The sequence below is a fragment of the Pistacia vera genome, unplaced genomic scaffold (assembly GCF_008641045.1).
Source record: "Pistacia vera cultivar Batoury unplaced genomic scaffold, PisVer_v2 Contig331, whole genome shotgun sequence".
NCBI classification, from domain to species: Eukaryota; Viridiplantae; Streptophyta; class Magnoliopsida; order Sapindales; family Anacardiaceae; genus Pistacia; species Pistacia vera.
Genome location: NW_022196148.1, coordinates 225,760 through 248,470, shown reverse-complemented (window position 1 = coordinate 248,470; position 22,711 = coordinate 225,760). Strand labels below are relative to the sequence as shown.

The following is a 22,711-nucleotide window of genomic DNA, read 5'->3' as shown; positions in this document are numbered from 1 at the left end:
TAACCTATTATCATTATTAAATATTCATATAAAAAATCAAATCTTAGATCGTTTATTTATCTATACTATTTCAATTCGGCCGAACTATCTAATTACCTACCCCCGCCACGGGTAAATATGAGAAGGCGAGAAATTCATGGCCATGCCACGTATTCATTTAACTAGCAGTTGGCATTAATGAGTTTGGTCTGCTCTTGCAAACCGGCATAACTATCAGAACGCACTCCTCGTTTTGTAGTTTGATTGCTGTCTTTATGACGACAGAAAGGAAGCATTAAATTGCTGTCGCTAGATATTTTAACACTTATCAGGCCTAATCTGACCAACAAATATCTCTTAACCATGTGGCAGGTCAGCAAGAAAGCTTTAATTGAAGCACTGAATCATTTGGTAACTCCAACATGCTAGAATAGTAGAGATTCTAGCAGATACCTCTACCTCTTACGTATTTCCTTCCTTGTATCTCTATTATTTGTGTGTGTATATTTGATCCACGTCAAGGGAAAATACCCAAATTTAGTTAATTTGGTTTTTTTTCTTTTTATATATTATTTATGAACCGTTTGTCTTTGTCGATCTTAACACCGTTATATTAGGTTCATATATAAAACTTGATTATCAGTTTAATTTAAGGCTAATAAGATGCCATACATGACACGATTTGTCAATTCATATATAAAACTTGACAAAAGTGGGATTTATGAGGAATAAATGAAAGATTATAATCAAGTCATAAATATCAATTTAGAAAAAACAGAAATACAGAAAGGGAGAGAGAGTGCTTATCTTATCATAATTCGAATCTCGAAAAATAAGATGGGATCTCTCTATTTATAGTAAAATGTTTCTGGATAATAATTACGAAGCTACTAGCAGGCAGATACCGTACAATTCCTACCCTGTTTCCTGTTGGCCGATTGCACGGAAGATATTCTTAAATTGCGCAAGGTTTGGACAGGTGGATAACTCCCAGCCACTCACATACCAGGCCTTTACTTGTTAAGCTAATAACAATCTTACTTCTTCTGTCCTTGGACGACATGACAGCACCTGAACGATACAATGACTTCCTAAACTTTGATTGGTCCTCACTGACACACGCCTATGTCAGCCCTGATTTTTTGGGCATAACATATTTGATCCACATCAAGGGAAAATACCCAAATTTGGGGGTTTTTTTTTTAAAAAAAAAAAATCTGTCCATTGGTTAGTTAATTTTGTTTTTTTTTATATATATTATTTATCAACCGTTTGTCTTTGTCGATCTTAACACCGTTATATTAGGTTCATATATAAAACTTGATTATCAGTTAATTTAAGGCTAATAACTTAATAAGAGGCCATACATGACACGACATGTCAATTCATATATAAAACTTGACAAAAGTGGGATTTCTGAGGAACAAATTACAAGTTACAATTGATATAAGTTCAACCACATTCAACGGAGTTGGTTGCTTCAATAATTATTAATTAACCTCAATGTGATGTGAGAAGAAACTTACCAAGGACAGAGTATACATCACCCAAAATATTGTCTCTCATCGCCGTGGACCCAAATCACTGATGTACGGCGAGACCCCCACGGTTATAAATGTTGGTGACGGTGTCACCTGTAGCAATCAAGCAGAACATACTGGAATGCCGGCCTGTGAAAATAATGAGCTTGTTAATAATGAGGGACCATAAGAAAGGAAATTTAAAGTAATCTCCTTCACATGAATTTTCAACAACCTGCATTTATTGATTGTCAATATACATAATACATTTGATCTATACTGTTTGTTTCTACATATACAACTCTACCAGTATTGGTAATTTCAAGTGAATATTTCATTCTTTTTTCTCTAAACTGTTTTAAGTCTGCTTCGATGGAGGAGATGCAACAGAGTTCTATATACAATCTACAATTCCTTCACAATCGGCTCCAGAAATGACTCAACCAGACTCATCTTCCGAGTCATCCTCCAGATAAGAATGAGGGGACCGAAGGTTTCCAGGTGTCTGACAAGCCTTCATTGTCTTACAATGTTCGGCTTCATCATCTCTGATATTCACAAACACATCGTACAAATTCTCTGAAAACAAAAAAATAAATCAGAAAGAGGCACCGCGATTTCTGTTGATATCAATTACTGTTATTCATCCTTCTTAAAAATAATGAAATTCTTGTAGCTATACAAGGAAATGACTCATTAATGATGTCTTCAAGTCAAATTTACACCAAATAAAACATACATATATCCCTACCTATTAGTATAATGTAGAAATTGAAAGCTACTTCCTAACATTACATAAAAAATTCAGATTCTGTTCTTTACCTATTTTTGGTCTTCGAGTATTGGGGACTCTGTCAGTTTGAAATTCATCTGGACAGAATGTGAAGGACATGTTAAAACTAGATCTCACTTTAAATGACAGAGCTATAGATTGTAAAAAGACCAGACTTACCAAACAAATACAAATCACCTCCAGTATAGTATTTAACAGCAACCTCTGGTGCAGGCATCCCTTTCAACTCCTCTATAAAGAGAAGAAACAGACCAAATCAATATTAGTAAAGATATACTACAATGCTATATGTATTAAAAAAATAATTTGATCTCTCTATTTCATACTGCAAGATGTTTGCCAAAAGAAACTCTCTACTGCCAAAGACCAAGAGTCCTATTGCATTGGGGGCCTCCCAAGTGCACAATGTGAAAATACTAACCATGAGTTTATAAGCTAGAAATAATGGGGATCTTTTTGTGCTTTTACCGTAATGTCAACAAGCAAGACATGCACAAATGAAACTTAACTGAAGCTACAAATATGTCAAAACTCTTTACCTCCTCGGGCCTTGAGAAATTTGTCATAAGTTTCAAAGGCATGGTTCTCCACGCATTCAGAAAAGTGATCTGCAGAAGTGATGAACCAACCAAATTATTTAAATTCTGTATTTGTAGATGGTACAATCTTGTGAAAGCTTATTCTTAAATCACCTTCCTACAACACTACTTTGTAGTATTTGTGTGCATTTGTCCAGTAATCTCAGATGATGATAGGGAATAAATAAGTGAAGACCCCTTTTTTCTAGGCCAAAAATTAATAAACTCGCATAAATTTTGTCTACTTGATTCAACATAATGGCTCAAAATAGAACAAAAGTTCTTACAACCATTCAGAAAACTAAACCAGCAGGACAATGATGTATGAAATAAAATTCTGGGAATATGTATTTATACAGTTAAATTTAAGTATACGAACTTACATGCCATTCTTGGGCTTATAGCATACATGAACACTGTCATAAAATAATAAAAGACTGCTATATGTTGAGCAAGAAAGCGATCGAACCACCAAGAATTTCCCCCCAATTCCTGCAATCAAATGCCTACACGATCAAGAAACTAAGCAACTGTAGTAAATCAAAATATTTCAGACTGTTTTGGAGCCTACATTAAATAGGTGGCTGGGGTAAACTAAGTAAAGATATCTACCAAAACCCTATTAGTTATATGTGTTTGCAAGTTAGTAAGAAGATGGTCATTTAAAATGGCCTCCATCATGTTTCTCATTGGCAATGTCCACTTTCCTCCTCAACTATTAGGTTATGTGTTTGCAAGTTAGTAAGAAGATGGTTTAAAATGGCCTCCATACGTTTCTCATTGGCAATGTCACTTTCCTCCTCAACCTCAATCTTTTTACACTTGCCTTTACTTCACCGATGTTATGCTTCTTTAGTTGGGTTTGGGAAACTTCACCCAACATATGTATCATGGATAGAGAACTGGATACGGCAAAAACGAATGTGGATTTTGGAGAAAAACCACAGGCTGCCTGCCATAAGTAACAGTGCAAGCCTCTTAAAATGAACTGTCTGACTTAAAAAATTACATTAAGTATATAAACCTAAAAAAGTTAGGAATAATCATTTAAAAATCTTACTTCCATGATAAGCAGTGATGCATCTCATTCCAGCTCTCAGCAAAAGGACTTTCAAATAATCCGCTTGTCTCCACCAACCAAAACTCTCATACAAATGCAGAACCGAGAAAAAGCTGCATAAAAACAATAAATTGCCATCAAATCAAAACTAATCGCAATACAAGTACACAACCACCATCAAAAGTCCTTTAGCTACTCAGTAGACAAAAAGATGAACCCGCAAGGTTTCACCAACACGCTAATTTCCCCTAATCAAGTACAATACATAATTGGAGAAGCTAATTCGAACAAATCCTTAATCAACAAATAGCACTAGTAGTAAATTAAAGCATCAACACTCACCAAAATAAGGAACTCTTGCATAGTTTCCAATACAAAGAACCTAGCATAATCTCTTCATGGTACACAGTATCAAGAATTTTATCACCGAATCCTGAAATGATTAAGAGAGTTCATAATCAAACACCAACGCCTCAATAAGCCGTAAAAGAAAAATAAGAGAAATTGTAATATACCGTAAGAAAAATATTGATAGATTGTTCAAACTTGACAATCCATGACAAATCCTCAGCAGACTTCCCGCGGCTTTCTTTTCTCCGCATCTCAGGGAAACTTTTCGGTTGAAACGACTCCTCTACAACAACATTTCTCTTCTTCATCTTGCAGAACTGTCGCCTGAACCGATACAACTTTCTAAATGAGACAAATTCGAATACGATTAAAATTCAAGTTTGACAGTAGGGAGAGAATACCAATTCGTGGAATAAAATTAAAAGCAAACCTGGAGAGAGATCGAGGCGAAGAGAGGAGATTGAAACGCAAAGAACTATTAGAGCTAAAGAAGCTAAGCTTTTACAATTTCTCAGCTTAAGAGACGAGGCTGTTGCTGTCGTGGCAGAAACGTTAAAGAGAGAGTTGCCGACATTTTTCTCTTCAATGGAAGAAACCGAGCTTTAACATATAAAGTGAAAAATTAGTTGAAATGAAAGGTGTTTAGAAGAAAACGGTGAGAATTAGTACAAGAGATTCTCAGGCGAAGACTTTGTCCTACAGTTTGGCAACAATGGCGGATTGGGGGGCGTGGGCGGATAATCTTCGTTTCTGTCCACTGGAAGTTCGACAAATATCTAACCCGAAGCCGACCGAATGGCCGGCAGGCCGGGTCGGTCAATAGAACTGGGTAGTTCAGTTTTATCGGATTAAATTAGTGTTACCCAAAACTTTCAATATTTAACAAGAGTAGACGCTTTTCCCACTCCATACTCAAAAATGGCTCAACGACACTTTCTCACCCACAAACTTTTAAAATATCATTATATTAGCTAAATTAATATTCTATTTCTGATTCTGGCATTATTGTGACCCCACACTACCATAATTTTTTCTCCGATCATCACTCACCGAAACCCCTCAACCTTACTTCGCCAACCCTACCAATCGTCGACTCGAGTGATTAAGGCTTGTACAGTCACCCATCCTAAATCAAATTACAATCATCTAATCACCAAATTCAACCTTTCACCATTAAAAGACTATCGACCTCCCATTTTCAAAAGTTCTAACAGTTTAGGTCAAGTTTACTCTTTATTATTGTTGGATATAAACTTGAGTAATAAAGTGATATTTTGAAAGTTTGTGAATGAAATACGTCATTAACTTTATTGGGTGGAAAAAGTCGGTAACTCTTATACAAATTTTTATATTAATAATATCAATTGTACCAATTAAAAAGCTTTACTGGAAATACGATATACTTTGTTTGGTCAAACTACTGAATGTTGAGCCATCAATAGAAGTGTATACACTTTACATCCTAATTATAAAATGTGAGATATGCCGGCAAGCTGTCAATGAAGCACCACTTCATTGGCCAAAGTGTACCTACACATAACAGAACTGTCTTTTTACTATGGAGAATGGCAATTTCCCACCCAAAGTAAGTTTTCTCACCTGAAGCCGTTTCAAAAAAATAATTTCCCACCCATTGTTAAAATTCAAATGTTAATTTTAACGGTAAAAGGTGATTCTTGTCCGTTTGCGAAAATATATTATTATAGGGGACTATTACTCACACCCCTAAATTACAAGCACTTAAATTGCCTTCACCAACTTGGGATAGCCATTTAAACCCCTATCTACAATTTCATTTTATTTTATTAACTTTAAAAAAAAAAAAAATTGTGAAGAATAAAAAAACTGGCCAGTGTGGACGTCGACCAACCGCGTTCGGTAGGATCTGGGTCCAATCTATGGTGGTGATTCTGGCCACACCACTGGTGCCATTGGATAGATCGTCTAGCGATCTATTCAACGGTGCAAAAGAAGAGTCCCTTGGTGAAGCCGTTCTTTGACAATTGTCGTCAAGAGGATCTAGGTTCAGTCGCCAACGATGAGTTTGGCATCACCAATGTTGCCGCCAAATAAGATTAGTCGCGGATCTATCCAACGATGTAAATGAGGAGTCCCTTGGAGAAGCCGTTTCTCTCGAAAAAGATGTCGAAGAGAATTTCACAAAATAGTTTCCAACGTTTTTTGGGGAATAGCCATCACCAATGGCTTCCTCATTTGTGTCGTTGCATAGATTGTCCAACAATCTACCCTACAACACTAGTTGTGTCGCTAACAACCGCTGTCGACAAGTCCACGGTTTATTTTAAATATCTGAGTTTATTTTTTTTTAATTTATTAACCCTAAAAGTAATATAAACCAAACTACGTTGAAAAGTATATTTAATAAGGTTTGGGTGGGAAAATGTTATTTAGCATTATTAAAAATTACGTATAAAGTCAAATAATAAACGACATTTTCGTCCATATAATGACTGTACCATTTCAGTTAACAAATTTAACTAACATATCTTAACGGTGGATGGAAAATTGTTTTTTTGAAACGTTTCGGATGGAAAAACTTACTTCATTCTCCCTTTTTTTCTACTTTAGTGGGTGATAGTGGCTTTTATGTAGAATTTGCTCTAAATGGAAAGACAATGTAAAATTTAGTTTGGCTAATTAAACTTGATAAATGAATGACATTAAAAACAACATATTTTTAGACAAGCAATACTATAGTTATCAAAGAATACACACCAAATTCATACATCAAATAACGTGGCGCCAGCATAAATTTAATACGCATTCTTCAGTTGCTGTATTATTTTCCATTTTTAGACTTTAGAGGAACAAACCAGGAGAAGCAAAGTTGCAATTACTTAATGCTTTAAAGTCTAAAATCAAAGTGCCTTAAAAGGCTTGAACCAAAACCGACCTTACTTGTGTCATAATTTATGAGCTGTGTAGTCAACAATTCTCAACGGTAGATCTCTGTCCACGTCATCTACCTATAAGGATGAGACATGTCGTTTTGGACCCAACTCTGAAGACGAACTGCTTATCAAATATCACATGATTCTCTCTTGATGAGTAAAAGATGGAGATCTAAAGAGAAAGGCACCCCTTTGCATCATGTGAGGGTAGGTGATCACATTTTTGTTTACCATTTTTGCTTATGATTGGTAACGTTACCGCATCACGCGGTACCATACTGTTATTTGGTGTGGGGCAGTGATTGGAAATGGTACTGCACTGCCAGTTCACCTAACAAGCGTCAAAGACTGGTTAGCCATGGCTCACGTCGTACAGCCAACTCGACAAAGTTCCATCATTCACGTAATAATAAACTACTTAAATTTTTTCGATATATAGGGATGGTTGAAGCAACCTTTGAGCTGACTCCGCTTTTTCTTTATATGTATTCTGCCAAGGCTCTGATTCTCACCACTTCCATAAAGTTCAAGTTCCCTAAACTATGGAAGATGAAAGCCGATCTCTCGTCATCTCCAGAAACAGGGCAACTTTTACCCACTTAGATTACCCGGGAGTTGAATTGAAGAGCTTTACCTCTTGTCTCAAATGGGTTTGTGTTGATCAGTCTAACATTTGGAAAGCTATTCTTTCGTGGTCGATCTTTTTTCTTCTTGCCATTGGCTCTCCTCTTGTGTCACATTTTTTTCTTCTGTGTTCAACATGTGATAAGAAACACCAGAGACCTTATGACTCGATCGTGCAATTGTCTCTTTCCGTTTTTGCGACGATTTCGTTTTTAAGCCTCTCTTCTTGGGCTCGCAAGTATGGAGTTAATCGGTTCTTGTTCCTTGATAAACTGCCTGAAGAAAGTGAAAGGGTTAAACAAGGATATGCAGCACAACTCAGAGTATGTTTCTTCTCCCCTTCTTATTTTTTTCCATATGAATTTGTTGAATTTGAAGCCTTCAAATAATTTCCATTAAAATGCCATATGGGTTCTCATAATTCAAGCAAATTATATTCCATCATCAGATTCTCCTTTTAGTTAGTTAGTAAGAAGGAACTTTTTTTTCTTTGAATAGCAACTTTTGGGACTTAAGAATTGCTCTTTATCATTGGATTTAAGATGAAATTGGCATTCAAAGGGGCTAATTACAGTTAGTAGAAGAAAAGGAACACGAAGGTAATGCGCTTCCTGAATCCTGATCACATGAATTGACTTGTAATATGAACAATAACATGTATCACAACTGGCACCAAAAGAGAAATACAAAAAATTTCCATTAATGCATTATTGTTTCTTAGGATGCCCTGTGGTACTGAAGTTGAATTTGTCCCACGTCGTCAAGTTTGGGGGTTGTTACGGTGTATATATGTGGTTGGACTCCCTCCTTTCTTGAGCTAGCTTTTGGGAGTGAATTCTATCCAAGCCACTTTATCATATGGTTTAAGGTGAATGGATGAAATTTTGATCTTGGTCATTCTATTTTATCAATATTAATGTGAATTTTATAACTCTTGCAGAGATCAATGAAGCTCCTCTGTATTTTTGTCCTCCCCTGTTTTACATTCGAGTGTGCCTACAGAATCTGGTGGTATGCTACAGGAGCTTCAGAAATACCCTATTACATTAACCTCTATGCCAGTGACATTATTGCATGCACATTGCAACTCCTTTCTTGGCTTTATCGGATATCGATTTATATTCTTGCCTGCATTTTGTACCAACTGATTTGCTATCTGCAAATTATAAAAATGGATGACTTTGCTCAAGTTTTTCAAAAAGAAACTGAGGTTGGTTCAATCTTGAAAGAGCACCTCAGGATCAAAAGAAATCTTAGAGTTATAAGCCATAGGTTCCGGAGATTCATTTTGTTGTCTCTACTTTTGGTCACAGCTAGTCAGTTCATTTCACTACTTATGACCACCCGGTCCAGTGCCAATAACAACATATTTGAGGCTGGAGAACTGGCAGTAAGTCTTCCTTCTCATGCTCCTTTCATTGTAATTAACAATCTGTTAATCTTTATATGGTAGTTGCCCTATTAAAATGTATGATTGAACCCTTAATTTGATGCAGTTGTGCTCCATTAGCCTGGTGACAGGACTCTTCATATGCCTACGAAGTGCAACGAAGATTACACATAAAGCACAGTCCATTACAAGCCTTGCTGCAAAATGGCATGTTTGTGCCACAATCAACTCTTTTGATGACTTGGACGGTGAGACGCCAACAGCTGAGAATGGTTCCTCCCAAGTGTTTCCGGTCGATGCTTATTGCATATCAGATGATGAAGAAGGAGAAGGAGATGAAGATGATCTTGATAACACCAGGATGTATCCTATATATGCAAATACCATTTCTTTTCAGAAGAGGCAAGCTCTAGGTCAGTGAAAACAGATTCCTTGTCTACTTTCTGCATAAGTTGGAGTTATAATACTAATTATCAAATTGTTCGCCTTTGTTGCAGTGACGTATCTGGAAAACAATAAAGCAGGAATTACAGTTTACGGATTTATGCTAGACAGAACATGGCTTCACACCATTTTTGGGATTCAACTAGCTCTTTTACTCTGGTTGCTCAACAAAACACTTGGTATTTCTCAATCTTTTTCTCCTCTGAGAGAAATTATGTTTCTGTTTATGCTGAATTATATTTTTGATACTCTTCACTGAATTTACCATTGTTTTTTCTTTTTGTTTGCCAGTGAGCTGGACATGAATATGATAGACTGAGGTGCAGAAATCGAGCTTGCAATGGGGCTACATTCATCTGTTGACAGCAGAGATAGCGAGGCACCTTTATTGTGCCACAGTTGCTGCAAATGATCATGTTACTATATGAAGAGAGAGAGAGAGAGAGAGAGAGAGGGAGATGGGTGAAGTTTACTGTAACAAAGCTGGAGTTCCATTTACTGCAAAACCCCACAAGGTTTATACCAAGTACATATGGGAGTGAAATCTCAAGATTCAAGAACCATCTTTTAGCTTGAAGGTGATCACATCATCATATTTGTTTCTCAAATTCTCATGTATAAACCTGATGACTGCCTTCTCACGGCTTGTGGATGTAACTTTATTTTCTTAATTTGGGGCTTGTTGAATCATATTTCACCGTTAATATCAATACTATAAGCTTAACTTAATACAGGATTTGAGAAATTGTCTACTATTTATCAATAAACTTGTATCAGATATGAAACCTGAAAACTTTTAAGGGCTCCATGATTAACATTTTAAAGTTTTAGAGAGTGCACAGATCTCACAATTAAAGAGCCATTAACTCACGTAGTCAGCCTTCCAAATTTGCAAATTCACAACTGAGTATACTGTAAATACAAAGGTGCATGCATTACACAAACCCTATAAATGAAACTAAAATCGCATATATTTACTGCTGCCTCACAAAAAAACCAGGTAAAATCAATGGAGAAGAAAATGAACTCTCAATATGCCATATTACTGGCTTTAGGGTTAATAAAGTGGCGGTTTTGAGTGCAAACTCAGCGCAAGCAATAACGTGCGAAAATGCTGTGGCGGCTTTGATGCCGTGCCTTAAATTCTTGCAAGTGGCGACGTCCCCACGCCGTCTTCGGAGTGCCGATCAGGCGTAAAAGAAGTGACCTCGCTTCTAAAACCACTAGAGATCGCCAGGACCTGTGCCATTGCTTCAAATATGTTGCAACAGCTATCGGGGTTAAGCCTGAGAAAGCTCAGCAGCTTCCTAAAAGTTGTGGCGTCCAAGTTTCAGTTCTTTCATATTGCTTCTGAATTTTTCAGTGTTTTCTTGAAGTAAATATGTTCTCTTTTGAGTGTGTGCAGCCTTCCTTACCGTCAAGGGGTTATTTGATATGTTCCGATTAAGTTGGGACTCTTCAAACTAGCGGATTTTTCAGGGGGTATTTAAAATACATCTTACAAAAACAAATTTGACCCCTTTGAAGGCTCTATAGAAGTATATATTCTGACGTGTCAAACGACAGCTCCAGTGTGAACGTAATTTAGACTTTGGCGGAAGTTGGAAAGTCCATGGTTTGGAGACTAGAGACTGGAGAGTAGAGACAAGGAAGAAGATGCTGTAGAGAGGAAGACAAAAGGCTCAACTCATGCTAAATCCTTGAAAATATTCGGTATCTTTGAATGAAATGGACTTTGATTATTGGATTTTTTATGTTAATCACTTTCATTGGCTACATTAACTTTGTGACCATCGAAATATTGTCTCAAGCCTTGGAAGTTCCGGGGGAAAACGTTTAACCTGATCAAAATGGTCCAAACCCATCTTCATCCTTATTGTTTCTCTTCTCCCAGAGCTGTGATCTTCCTCAGTAATGGCTGTAAGTGTTCTTATAATAAGCTTTTTGGATTATGATATTGTTTTAGCTGATACATGGAATAGAATTGCTTCATTTTTTGTTGATTAGAATTTGTATATGTATGTGATTAAAAATGTTTCTGTGATGAATAAATGCTGGTGGGAACAGCAACTAACCCCACCGGTTCTTTTTATGGTTGGGTTTGATTTAGGTGTTTTCTTTTACTTTCTAATTACTGCTTTCTGCTCAACTAATAATTCCAAGTAGATGAGTAGCTGCAACTTAGTGAAAACGTAAATGGAATGGCACCATGGAACATAAATGAGACTTAAATATGCATGACCAGCAATTTCTGGAAGTGTTTAGAGCTGTGTTTGTAATTCAAGGGAGAACTATGAATCAGTTTCTCAAAAAACAAATTAGGATGAATCTCTTGTGAAGCTGCCCAAATCTATATGCTTTTTTCTTTGGTTTTGTTTGCGTTGATGGGATCCTTGTAGCATTCATAGCAAGTGAGAGTATTATGTCTCAAAAAGAACAGGTTGGTGAACCAGGAATGAGATTCTACTTGGCTGAATACATTTAGTATTTGATCATTTGAGATTCTCTGCTATTCCAATTGAGCTCAAATCATGCAAATAGAAAGCCGGAAAAGACTGATTTTTTATATCCATGTAGTGCTATGTCATGGTCTTACCAGTCCATTAAATTTAGGACTTAAATTATTCTTTCTAATCATTCTAAATGCATGCATTAATATGAAGTGTCCCCGGACACTAGTGAAATTTGGTTTTAAGCATCTCTTTGCTGTCATGAGTTCAGTTTTTAGAGTTCTTTTTCACATTGTGCTTGATTTGGCAGCAGAAACATTCTCATGTCCCAAAATTTGGCAACTGGGAGAAAGATAATATCCCATACACAACCTACTTCGAGAATGCACGCAAAGAGAAAGCAGGCATGAGGATGAACCCAAATGATCCAGAGGAGAATCCTGAGGCGTTTATGTATGGGAGAGGAGACCTGGAAGGTGATGGTGATTCCCGACCAGTTCAGACGCCTGTCTATGTTGATTCTGATAAGTACATTTCAGTAGAAAAACACAATATTTCGGGGCACAATCCTCAAGGGAGACAGAAGAGCGTCAGGTCAGAATCTGGTAACGATAAAAGCCATTCTGATTATTCACATCCGCAGCCTGGTCACAGACCTTTAAAATCTGATCGAAAGAAGGGTCCCGGCGAAGGAAGTAACAGCTTCTCTCCACCAGTACAAGGACACACCAGGCAGAGAAGTGGAAGTTATCCTTCTGATGAAACTGTAAACTTCTTTTCTAACTGCTTACATAAGAGGCTACAGGTTTTTATTAGTCAAGCATCTAAAGTATGTCTATTATCTGCTATTGTTATAGTGCATACTATAAACACATAAAGATATACTGGTTATCAGATGATAGGAAGAAAAAACCAATCATGAAATTGAATTTTTTCTCTATGAAACCATTAAACGAAAGCTTGGGTTTCTCTACACGCAATTAGAGATCTAAACATTTACTTTACCTTTTTCCTAGTAAGAATCTATAATTGAAATCAGTTATCAATGATGATTCAATAGATTTGCTTCACAATTGCAACTTATATCTGATTTTGTTGATTTTAATGGGTGGCAGCGGCATCATAGAACAGCATCTGTACCCAAATTTGGGGCTTGGGATGAAACTGACCCGAAATCGGGTGAAGGTTTTACTGTCATATTCAACAAAGTGAAGGAGGAGAAGCAAAAGGCATCTACCACGTTCCCAACTGTGCCTTCACAAGCAGGCAGTCATTCAGATGGTCAGAGAAATACTGCAGCTTCTCCCTCCAAATCAAAGGTAACCATGTCAAACCTGCTCGTGCTTCTTGTCAGTTTTACAATTTGCAAGAGGTTCGCTGTTAGGATCCACATCGGGATTTTATACCCACTAAGTGTGGTACTTAAACCTAGGGTTCTTCCACCTATCAGGCCGGTCTTTTGAGTTGAGCTCTCCTTTGAGCTTGAGTTCTAACATTAGTGTTCTTTGTTGAGAGTTGGGCTATGAAAAGTGCTACCTATAGACTAGATTAAGGTGCAATGTGCATTGAATGACTGATAAATGAGTGAAACCGCCCAAAAGGGGAAAATGCTACCATTGGGTCAGTGTCGATAGAGTGAAAGCCGCTGTTGACGTCGGTTCTTGAAGGGGAGTGCAATGTTAAGATCCTACACCGAAATCTCATACTCACCAAATGTGGTATTTAAACCTAGGAGCTCTTCCACCTATCAGCCGATCTTTTGGGTTGAGCTCTAACATTCACCTTTTCATTTCATTGTCGGTAAACAATAATCACACTACTTTAACTCTTCTTATTTCTAATCAGCATTACATTTTTGTTAAATACCATGCAGATATGCTGCTGTCTATTTTCGCGCAAATGATTTACTTGGTTGATCGGCAAATTCATACATGGCATCCATTTTTCTCATCATGTATTGCATACAATCGATTAAGATATTATTCTTTACATAGTATTTGTTATCTCCTCGTGTTTTTCTTTTCCGAAAAGAAGAAAAAAAAAACAAGGACAATGTTCCTTTGTAGTGTGTACTCTCATTTTGGCAATGTATGAAAGGCATAAGTTTTATTTTGGTAGAGAAATTATGCACATATTTGTTTATACTTTACATTGTTCTACATTTGATGCAGACTTTGGCATTAGTTTATCTGATTTGAAAATTATGGCTCCGTCTGGTTCACTTTTTTGCATTTTTTAGAAAAGTTTTTTGAAAAAAGTTAAAAAAAGTTGAATTGGGCGGATATTACGATATAGGATTTGGAAACTAATAAAAATACTCCCTATGTTTGTTTATTTACTAAACATCCCTATAATAAAACTTTGAAAGTTAATAAAAATACCCCCAACCCACTCATTGAATAATCACAGCCAGCCACCACTGCCAGAGGGTGGCCGAAGTCGCCGTATCGACGCATGATTGACTGGATCTTACCGGTCGTGCGCCGATATGGCCTTTGCCAGCCAGATCCATGGATCTTACCAATTGTGCTCCGATATGGCCTTTGCCGGCCAGATCCATGACTAGATCCGATTGTGCGCCAAAGATACGGCCATCGTTGATGGTCAACGATGACCATATGTTGGCTGTCGTTGACGTCTGGTTACGGTTAAAGATCTGATATTTTTCGGTCAAATCTGCCGTGGATCTGATCGGAAAGGGCTAGATCGGCACACTACCTGTCAAATTCAGCCGGTAGTGCGCCATTATATCAGATTCCGGCCAACTTCTGGCAGTGGTGGCCGGAATTTGGTATAATGTGGGTTTAGGGGTATTTTTTGTAATTTTAAAAAAAAAAATTTAGGGGTATTTAATTAAATTAATAAATTTAGGGGGTTTAAAAAAGTTGAATAATATTGGATAATATTGTGAGTTTTTTGGGCATTTTACTGTTTAACTTTTTTGAAAATACTAATAATAGTATTCCCAAAAACCAACCAAACGGAACCAATATTTGTAGCTTATATCATCTTATAAATTTACCCCTTCTATTTCAGATTAACAAATTATTTTAAACTTACTATTTTTTCCTAAAATAAAAGACGTTTGACCAAAAAGTTACTCGGCAAATGGCTCTGTCTCTTCTTTTCTACTTTTTCTCTGCTCTCATCACTTCTCTTTCTTTTTCTATCAGAGAGGAGTCATTGAGTCAATAAGAGATAAAGTAGGAGAAAGAAAATTATTTTATTAAATATTGTGTATAAGTCTAAAACGGAAATTATTATGAAACATAGGAAGTAATTTACATCATAATTTAATTTCAAAAACAAAACAGTATTCATTTGAATCATCTAGGCTCTTTCAAATCTCCATCGATCACAAATACTGTACACGTGGGTCATCCCTGTCCGTTGATGGACATTATGTGGGTCTGGCTGGGCCATCAAATAAAATGGCGCCTTAATTCAAACTTCAAATAAAGCAAAGAAAAGGAAAAAATCCAGTGCGGAGCGCCCTATCTAATTATCCCGTGCTTAACTCGCATCAACAAAACTCAATTTCTGAAATCGAAATCAGCCTCTATCGCATGGCTCACATTTAGCGAAATTATCAGACGATGATCGAGTGCATTGCCCTTAATGAAGTAAATACTACCTTGGTAAAATAACATTTCTAGGAGCGCCAAAGTAGTATAAAAAGGAAAATAAGAGCCCTCAATATTGATTATCTCGTTCTTATCTCTCTTTCAAAATTAACTTTTTGAAAATTTCAGTTAACTTCCAAAAATGGAGATAGCTCCAGCAACGATCGCTTTGTGCTCCAAAGAGCAGCAAAAGATGTATCACGAATGGTTTGAAATAGCAGATCCAGGTTTGTTATCTCCAATCAAACATGATCCTTTTCTTTACAGTTACAAATAATAATTAATTTATTTATCGAGCTATTTCTCGTACAGATGGTGATGGACGCATCACCGGAAACGATGCTACAAAGTTCTTTGCACTATCAAAGCTTTCTCGGCAAGAACTGAAGCAGGTTCTAATCACTTCTAGACTTACTGATTTTGAATGATAATTGCGTCACTTGATGTCTGTTGATTTAGTTTCAAATAAGTTAATTCGTTTCTGTTTTATTTATTTTTGTGCCAAGATTTGGGCGCTTGCAGATTCTAAACGACAAGGATTTTTAGATTTTTCGGAGTTTGTTATTGCGATGCAGGTTGCATTATGAAACACTTATTTTTTTTTTTGTCCAGAACTTGTTTAATCTAATTTATGAGATTCTGACTATTTGTTTATTGTTTGCGATGATCAGCTTGTATCTCTCGCACAAGCTGGACACGAAATAACCTCTGATATCCTTAAAAATGGAGGCAAGTACAAGGATCATTCATTTAGCTCTGACAAATGTACTTGAATAAATATGTAGTCAAATTTANATCATAATTTAATTTCAAAAACAAAACAGTATTCATTTGAATCATCTAGGCTCGTTCAAATCTCCATCGATCACAAATACTGTACACGTGGGTCATCCATGTCCGTTGATGGACATATGTGGGCCTGGCTGGGCCCTCAAATAAAATGGCGCCTTAATTCAAACTTCAAATAAAGCAAAGAAAAGGAAAAAATCCAGTGCGGAGCGCCCTATCTAATTATCCCGTGCTTAACTCACATCAACAAAACTCAATTTCTGAAATCGACATCAGCCTCTATCGGATGGCTCACATTTAGCGAAATTATCAGACGATGATCGAGTGCATTGCCCTTAATGAAGTAAATACTACCTTGGTAAAATAACATTTCTAGGAGCGCCAAAGTAGTATAAAAAGGAAAATAAGAGCCCTCAATATTGATTATCCCTTTCTTATCTCTCTTTCAAAATTAACTTTTTGAAAATTTCAGTTAACTTCCAAAAATGGAGATAGCTCCAGCAACGATCGCTTTGTGCTCCAAAGAGCAGCAAAAGATGTATCACGAATGGTTTGAAATAGCAGATCCAGGTTTGTTATCTCCAATCAAACATGATCCTTTTCTTTACAGTTACAAATAATAATTAATTTATTTATCGAGCTATTTCTCGTACAGATGGTGATGGACGCATCACCGGAAACGATGCTACAAAGTTCTTTGCACTATCAAAGCTTTCTCGGCAAGAACTGAAGCAGGTTCTAATCACTTCTAGACTTACTGATTTTGAATGATAATTGCGTCACTTGATGTCTGTTGATTTAGTTTCAAATAAGTTAATTCGTTTCTGTTTTATTTATTTTTGTGCCAAGATTTGGGCGCTTGCAGATTCTAAACGACAAGGATTTTTAGATTTTTCGGAGTTTGTTATTGCGATGCAGGTTGCATTATGAAACACTTATTTTTTTTTTTGTCCAGAACTTGTTTAATCTAATTTATGAGATTCTGACTATTTGTTTATTGTTTGCGATGATCAGCTTGTATCTCTCGCACAAGCTGGACACGAAATAACCTCTGATATCCTTAAAAATGGAGGCAAGTACAAGGATCATTCATTTAGCTCTGACAAATGTACTTGAATAAATATGTAGTCAAATTTATTATTAGCTTAAGCTGAATAATTTGTGATAAGATGAGACATAGTGTTCTTCAGCTGTTGGAAAATTTCTCACTCTAAGTAGAGGACTGAATTGGCTAAACCCCTGCTCATTTTGTGCTTTTGTTGTTTAACTAATGTGTGTGTGTTTTTTTTTTTTTTTTTTTTTTCAAATTACAGTCCAAGCGGAGAATATTGAACTCCCAACAATGGAAGGGGTAGAGGCATTTGCAACAGTAAGCAATTTTCCATGTCTTTTAATGGTTAATTGTGTAGTTAATTGTGTGGTTGAAATTCTCAAATGCCTTTTTTTTTTTTTTTTTAATATTTCCAGAAAAATAAGAGGTCAACAACGAACAGTGAGCCTGCTGTGAATGGTTAGACAATCTTCAACCTTCAATTCTTTTTAAGAGATTTGATGAATTTATTTTTGATAAATTCACGTCTTGTTAATTATTTAGGCTCTGCTCCGACGCAAACTTTATCATCATCTTCATGGTTTACTTCAAAATCTGCAAAGAAGGTATGACATTTGCTAATTGTTTGTGTGCACTGAGGAACTTCTGGTGATCTTCTAAAGAGAAGGTTTAATGAATTAGACATTCGTCTTTATAGAATGGCAGTGATTTTCCCTTACCATCTGAAGTCAATGTTAAAAAATTTCATCATGCAGTTTATTCTTAATATTTTAGTGTTGTTTTTCAGTATTGTTCATGCTCAGTTGTTGATTCATCAAACACATTCAAGCTACTGCTCTTTGTTTTGGTTTAATGGGATATGATACTCTAAGCTACTTCCCTTGGTGGCCCTTTTTAATGGATCAATTCTGCAATGACAGATTTCCATATACATCTTAACATCAACTCTATTAATGTATAGGAGCTCATCAATTCTATCTGTTACTGGCATGCATGATTACTTATTTCCACGCTTCTTTAAGAAGACTTTTATTTGATCTTCGCCTGATAAATTCTTTTGCTTCTTATTTCTCTCTCACAGACACCTTCAACTTCAGTCACATCAATAATTGATGGGTTGAAGAGATTGTACAATGAAAAACTAAAGCCACTAGAAGCTGCCTATCGTTTTAATGATTTTGTATCTCCATTCTTGGTGAGTAGGCTTAGCATGTTTTTTTATTTATTAGGATGAGATATACAAATTTAGATGATGTAAACTAGATGTAGAAAACCATATGGTCATATATGTTCTTTCCCTTTTGTAGACAAACAGTGATTTTGATGCAAAGCCTATGGTTATGCTTTTGGGTCAGTATTCAACTGGAAAAACAACATTTATAAAACATTTGCTAAGATGTGACTACCCAGGTTTGTTAAGAACTATGATTTTTATTTATACTAGTTGATATTTCCAGTTGGTCATGAGTTGTTATTATGTTAACTTTATTCTTCCTTTTGAGCAGGAGCTCATATAGGACCGGAGCCTACAACAGATAGATTTGTTGTTGTTATGGTATAGTTCCCTTTTCAAGTTTGAAAGCTATGAGTAATAAATTCTTTAGAATCCTATGACATGTCTGAATTATCAGATTGGTCAATCCATGTCTCCCACCTTGCACGAACTTGTTTATTAAACAACAGATTTCCTTGACACGGCAAAATTTCTTGTTTTATTACTATGATATAAGTTAGTTTCATATGTTCATGGTAATATCTAATAGCTCATTTAAATCTTGAACCTAGTCTGGACCTGATGAAAGGAGTATACCTGGGAACACTATTGCTGTTCATGCTGATATGCCATTCAGTGGCCTGACAAGCTTTGGAGGAGCATTTTTATCCAAATTCGAGTGTTCTCAAATGCCTCATCCGGTGAGTTAAATTCCATTTCCCTACTTAAATTGTTATCTATCCTTCTATGTTTTTCTTTCTTATTCTCATCTGCATCATTCATATAATTGCAGTTGTTAGATCAAATAACATTTGTGGACACTCCTGGGGTTTTATCAGGCGAAAAACAACGAACCCAACGTACTTATGATTTTACTGGGGTTATATCATGGTTTGCAGCAAAATGCGACCTAATTCTTCTTTTGTTTGATCCTCATAAACTTGATATTAGTGATGAATTCAAGCGCGTAATTGCATCCTTACGTGGTAATGATGACAAGATACGTGTTGTGCTAAATAAAGCAGATCAAGTTGATACTCAACAAGTAATTCATCGTATTTCTTTTTCACTCATCTACAAAATTTTGGTAGATGAATTTCTGTCAATTGACTCAGTGGTTCTATGTTTGACAGTTGATGAGAGTTTATGGTGCATTGATGTGGTCACTTGGGAAAGTACTAAATACCCCTGAGGTTGTTCGTGTTTATATTGGGTAGGCATTTCTTAAATTTTTATCTTTTTTTTTTTTTTTTTTGGCAGAACTAGTTTAAGGCTATAGAGCTGATTTCCTTAAGACTTACTACCATGCGGTAATCTCTAGCACTCCAATTCAACTGATTAATGCTAAATTGCTGTTTTTCTTGTTTCACAGCTCTTTTAATGACAAACCTGTCAATGAAGACTTTGTCGGCCCAATAGGAAGAGAACTTTTTGAGAAAGAACAGCTTGATCTCCTCATGGATCTAGTCAATATTCCGAAGAAGGCTTGTGATCGTCGAGTATGTCATCCTTTTATATTATATCTTCTTATTGTTTGCTTTATTGGTTTACATTCATGTCAATTAGACTGACCGTCTTTTCATAATGTAGATCAATGAATTTGTAAAAAGAGCCAGAGCTGCCAAGATTCATGCCTATATTATTAGCCATCTTAAGAAAGAAATGCCTGCCATGATGGGCAAAGCTAAAGCTCAGCAACGCTTGATTGATAATCTCGAAGACGAATTCGCAAAGGTTTAGTTTCTCTTCATCCTTCCCTCTCTTATATTAATTCTGTATGCATATATTCTTTAACAATTCTTGTAAACAGGTTCAAAGAGACTTCCATCTACCAGCAGGAGATTTCCCAAATGTGGAGCACTATCGAGAGGTCTTAAATGGATACAGCATTGATAAATTTGAAAAACTTAAACCTAAGATGATACAAGCTGTAGACGACATGCTTGCTTACGATATCCCAGAATTATTGAAGAATTTTAAAAATCCTTATGAGTAGAAACTTAAAAGATTGTTGAAGTTAAAGCTTCTGTAACATTGAGTTTATTTTGATATTTTTATTGTTTTATATTTTTACCTTTATAAATATAAACTCCTTTCAAATTATTTTCTGCATCGCTTGTTAACTCCGTCATAGCAATAGCACGTGGCATACGCTTATATATTCCCATAGTTGTGACCTGTGGGTCGTTATGTATCTAAACAAGTACAAATCATGTAAGATTGAATTTACATTTGACAACTAAAACTGAGCCCAGGTCAACTTGATTTGTAAATGCCGAGGACACGTCACGAGATCCGACGGTCAGCATTCAACTAAATATCTTGATTACTATAAATAAATCTAGAAAAAGGACAATTGCCTAGTTGCTTGTTGCATCAAGAGTAAAACTAAAAATGGAGAAGATAAAGACGAAGCTAGGCCAAAGATTTGAAGGGAAAGTCGCGATCGTCACGGCTTCGACTCAGGGCATCGGCTTCAGCATCGCTGAACGGCTCGGCTTAGAAGGCGCCTCTGTTGTTGTCTCCTCTCGAAGACAGGTTCGTTAGTTGTTAGATATCATCGATTTTTGCTGGAATTTTTTTTTTTTTTTTTGAAGTTTTAATTATGGAAAGTAGTTGTGTGAGGATTTGGTTTTGTTTTGTAAAAATGATGGCAGAAAAATGTAGATGAAGCAGTTGAAAAACTCAAAGCTAGAGGAATTGAAGTGTATGGAGTTGTTTGCCACGTGTCAAATTCAGAACAGAGGAAGAATCTTATAGACAAGACTGTTCAGGTGGTGGATTAAGTTTTGTTGGTTAATTGATTTAAATGGAGATTTATTTGATTAAGTAAATGTTGTTTGGTTGATTGATGGAAGTTGTGTTTCAGAAATATGGAAAAATAGATGTAGTTGTTTCGAATGCCGCTGCTAATCCATCTGTTGACAACATTTTGGAAACCAAAGAATCTGTTCTTGACAAGCTATGGGAAATTAATGTCAAATCCGCCATACTTGTTCTGCAGGTAATTGTTTTATATGAACTGAACATTAACGGGAATATTGATAAAAACAGTGCCATTCCATGGATGTCTCATAGTTGAGTGGGTTTCATTTTTGAAATCTCTTGAGGACATTGATAAGTGTAATTGTAAGATGTTAGGTTTGATGCCGACTTTCTTATTTTTTTTGCAGGATGCTGCTCCTCATATGCAGAAGGGCTCTTCGGTTGTTTTGATATCCTCTATAACTGGGTATCTACCGCAAGCGTCCATGGCGATGTATGGAGTGACTAAGACAGCTCTTCTTGGGCTGACCAAGGTAAATACAGGATTTCCATGCTTTATATGAGTTGGTTTCTTTGTCGACTTCTCGAACCCGGATATTAGTTTCTTGCTCTTGTGCTTATTCTTATGTGATCATCATTTAGGCCCTTGCAGCTGAGATGGCTCCGGATACTCGTGTGAACTGTATTGCTCCCGGATTTGTACCTACACACTTTGCAGATTTTATCACGAGTAATCCTACAGTTGTAAGTATCTTTCTAGTATTAAGTTTTTCTTCAGCTTGCTGAATTGTAACTTTTGCCATGGATTGTGCTCTACTCTATTGCAGAGGAAGGCCGTTGAGGAGAAGACTTTGCTTAATAGGCTTGGTACCACGGAGGACATGGCTGCTGCTACTGCTTTCTTAGCTTCCAATGATGCTGCTTACATTACTGGAGAAACTTTGGTGGTGGCTGGAGGAATCCCATCCCGACTCTAGGATTTGTCAGCGTTTGCAAATCGTTGTAATTTTTTATACTATATTGTGTCCTGTAGTCTATTCCTTGACACAAACGCAAGACTTTGATAATTATCTTGAATGAGATTGCCTCTCAAAACAAGATCAATAAATGAGTAAGTTGTTCCTCTTTACAGGCCTCTTTCAGTGGTCAGAGCACTTAATATAGCAAC

The 22,711-nt window shown here is 36.3% G+C and overlaps 6 protein-coding genes across 8 annotated transcripts; 5 read left to right on the top strand and 1 right to left on the bottom strand.

Moving 5' to 3' along the window:
- Positions 1 to 1,719: 1,719 nt before the first annotated feature.
- LOC116137595 (ubiquinol oxidase 4, chloroplastic/chromoplastic-like) lies at positions 1,720 to 3,975 on the bottom strand. Its single transcript, XM_031423289.1, has 6 exons — positions 3,931 to 3,975; positions 3,254 to 3,362; positions 2,832 to 2,900; positions 2,452 to 2,523; positions 2,322 to 2,369; positions 1,720 to 2,078 (listed from the first exon to the last, which is right to left on the bottom strand). Exons 1-6 carry the CDS (start codon positions 3,934 to 3,936, stop codon positions 1,939 to 1,941), a joined length of 444 nt encoding a protein of 147 aa, XP_031279149.1. The 5' UTR covers positions 3,937 to 3,975; the 3' UTR covers positions 1,720 to 1,938.
- A 3,590-nt stretch (positions 3,976 to 7,565) lies between these two features.
- LOC116137597 lies at positions 7,566 to 10,322 on the top strand. Its single transcript, XM_031423291.1, has 5 exons — positions 7,566 to 8,140; positions 8,758 to 9,207; positions 9,314 to 9,620; positions 9,705 to 9,830; positions 9,943 to 10,322. The coding sequence occupies exons 1-5, from the start codon at positions 7,736 to 7,738 to the stop codon at positions 9,954 to 9,956; spliced, it is 1,302 nt and encodes a 433-aa protein (XP_031279151.1). The 5' UTR covers positions 7,566 to 7,735; the 3' UTR covers positions 9,957 to 10,322.
- Positions 10,323 to 11,252: 930 nt separating this feature from the next.
- On the top strand, positions 11,253 to 14,092 carry LOC116137562 (RPM1-interacting protein 4-like). Of its 3 annotated transcripts, none has more exons than XM_031423259.1 (4): positions 11,253 to 11,571; positions 12,415 to 12,867; positions 13,217 to 13,420; positions 13,975 to 14,092. In XM_031423259.1, exons 1-4 carry the CDS (start codon positions 11,566 to 11,568, stop codon positions 14,002 to 14,004), a joined length of 693 nt encoding a protein of 230 aa, XP_031279119.1. In that variant the 5' UTR covers positions 11,253 to 11,565; the 3' UTR covers positions 14,005 to 14,092. The 3 variants fall into 3 exon arrangements, with proteins under 3 accessions (XP_031279119.1, XP_031279118.1, XP_031279117.1); XM_031423258.1 differs by having other exon boundaries at positions 11,500 to 11,571; positions 12,412 to 12,867; XM_031423257.1 differs by lacking the exon at positions 11,253 to 11,571 and adding an exon at positions 12,001 to 12,091.
- A 1,677-nt stretch (positions 14,093 to 15,769) lies between these two features.
- LOC116137622 (EH domain-containing protein 2-like) lies at positions 15,770 to 16,497 on the top strand. The gene is made up of 4 exons (XM_031423311.1): positions 15,770 to 15,951; positions 16,037 to 16,116; positions 16,231 to 16,299; positions 16,396 to 16,497. Exons 1-4 carry the CDS (start codon positions 15,867 to 15,869, stop codon positions 16,495 to 16,497), a joined length of 336 nt encoding a protein of 111 aa, XP_031279171.1. The 5' UTR covers positions 15,770 to 15,866.
- A 449-nt stretch (positions 16,498 to 16,946) lies between these two features.
- Positions 16,947 to 20,832, top strand: LOC116137564 (EH domain-containing protein 1-like). The gene is made up of 16 exons (XM_031423260.1): positions 16,947 to 17,083; positions 17,169 to 17,248; positions 17,363 to 17,431; positions 17,528 to 17,585; positions 17,827 to 17,882; positions 17,981 to 18,023; positions 18,108 to 18,169; positions 18,646 to 18,759; positions 18,872 to 18,974; positions 19,070 to 19,119; positions 19,350 to 19,478; positions 19,571 to 19,822; positions 19,911 to 19,990; positions 20,150 to 20,276; positions 20,368 to 20,511; positions 20,588 to 20,832. The coding sequence occupies exons 1-16, from the start codon at positions 16,999 to 17,001 to the stop codon at positions 20,771 to 20,773; spliced, it is 1,638 nt and encodes a 545-aa protein (XP_031279120.1). The 5' UTR covers positions 16,947 to 16,998; the 3' UTR covers positions 20,774 to 20,832.
- Positions 20,833 to 21,015: 183 nt separating this feature from the next.
- LOC116137566 (tropinone reductase-like 3) lies at positions 21,016 to 22,685 on the top strand. Its single transcript, XM_031423262.1, has 6 exons — positions 21,016 to 21,315; positions 21,435 to 21,551; positions 21,647 to 21,781; positions 21,951 to 22,076; positions 22,186 to 22,287; positions 22,371 to 22,685. The coding sequence occupies exons 1-6, from the start codon at positions 21,172 to 21,174 to the stop codon at positions 22,518 to 22,520; spliced, it is 774 nt and encodes a 257-aa protein (XP_031279122.1). The 5' UTR covers positions 21,016 to 21,171; the 3' UTR covers positions 22,521 to 22,685.
- The last annotated feature ends 26 nt before the right edge of the window (positions 22,686 to 22,711 follow it).

What these genes read in the sequence shown, in the direction of transcription:
- LOC116137566 (XM_031423262.1), top strand. Translation starts at nt 21,172, where the DNA reads ATGGAGAAGATAAAGACGAAGCTAGGCCAAAGATTTGAAGGGAAAGTC. An exon ending in TTATAGACAAGACTGTTCAG is followed by an intron (nt 21,552 to 21,646) that starts GTGGTGGATTAA and finishes GTTGTGTTTCAG; the next exon opens with AAATATGGAAAAATAGATGT. An exon ending in TCACGAGTAATCCTACAGTT is followed by an intron (nt 22,288 to 22,370) that starts GTAAGTATCTTT and finishes ACTCTATTGCAG; the next exon opens with AGGAAGGCCGTTGAGGAGAA.
- LOC116137595 (XM_031423289.1), bottom strand. An exon ending in AGGTGATTTGTATTTGTTTG is followed by an intron (nt 2,370 to 2,451) that starts GTAAGTCTGGTC and finishes CATTCTGTCCAG; the next exon opens with ATGAATTTCAAACTGACAGA. An exon ending in TACTCGAAGACCAAAAATAG is followed by an intron (nt 2,079 to 2,321) that starts GTAAAGAACAGA and finishes TTTTGTTTTCAG; the next exon opens with AGAATTTGTACGATGTGTTT.
- LOC116137622 (XM_031423311.1), top strand. Translation starts at nt 15,867, where the DNA reads ATGGAGATAGCTCCAGCAACGATCGCTTTGTGCTCCAAAGAGCAGCAA. An exon ending in GTTTGAAATAGCAGATCCAG is followed by an intron (nt 15,952 to 16,036) that starts GTTTGTTATCTC and finishes TTTCTCGTACAG; the next exon opens with ATGGTGATGGACGCATCACC. An exon ending in AGTTTGTTATTGCGATGCAG is followed by an intron (nt 16,300 to 16,395) that starts GTTGCATTATGA and finishes TGCGATGATCAG; the next exon opens with CTTGTATCTCTCGCACAAGC.
- LOC116137562 (XM_031423257.1), top strand. An exon ending in GTTATCCTTCTGATGAAACT is followed by an intron (nt 12,868 to 13,216) that starts GTAAACTTCTTT and finishes AATGGGTGGCAG; the next exon opens with CGGCATCATAGAACAGCATC. An exon ending in CTTCTCCCTCCAAATCAAAG is followed by an intron (nt 13,421 to 13,974) that starts GTAACCATGTCA and finishes AATACCATGCAG; the next exon opens with ATATGCTGCTGTCTATTTTC.
- LOC116137564 (XM_031423260.1), top strand. Translation starts at nt 16,999, where the DNA reads ATGGAGATAGCTCCAGCAACGATCGCTTTGTGCTCCAAAGAGCAGCAA. An exon ending in TGATATCCTTAAAAATGGAG is followed by an intron (nt 17,586 to 17,826) that starts GCAAGTACAAGG and finishes TTCAAATTACAG; the next exon opens with TCCAAGCGGAGAATATTGAA. An exon ending in GCTAAGATGTGACTACCCAG is followed by an intron (nt 18,975 to 19,069) that starts GTTTGTTAAGAA and finishes CCTTTTGAGCAG; the next exon opens with GAGCTCATATAGGACCGGAG.
- LOC116137597 (XM_031423291.1), top strand. Translation starts at nt 7,736, where the DNA reads ATGGAAGATGAAAGCCGATCTCTCGTCATCTCCAGAAACAGGGCAACT. An exon ending in TTGAGGCTGGAGAACTGGCA is followed by an intron (nt 9,208 to 9,313) that starts GTAAGTCTTCCT and finishes AATTTGATGCAG; the next exon opens with TTGTGCTCCATTAGCCTGGT. An exon ending in TCAGAAGAGGCAAGCTCTAG is followed by an intron (nt 9,621 to 9,704) that starts GTCAGTGAAAAC and finishes CCTTTGTTGCAG; the next exon opens with TGACGTATCTGGAAAACAAT.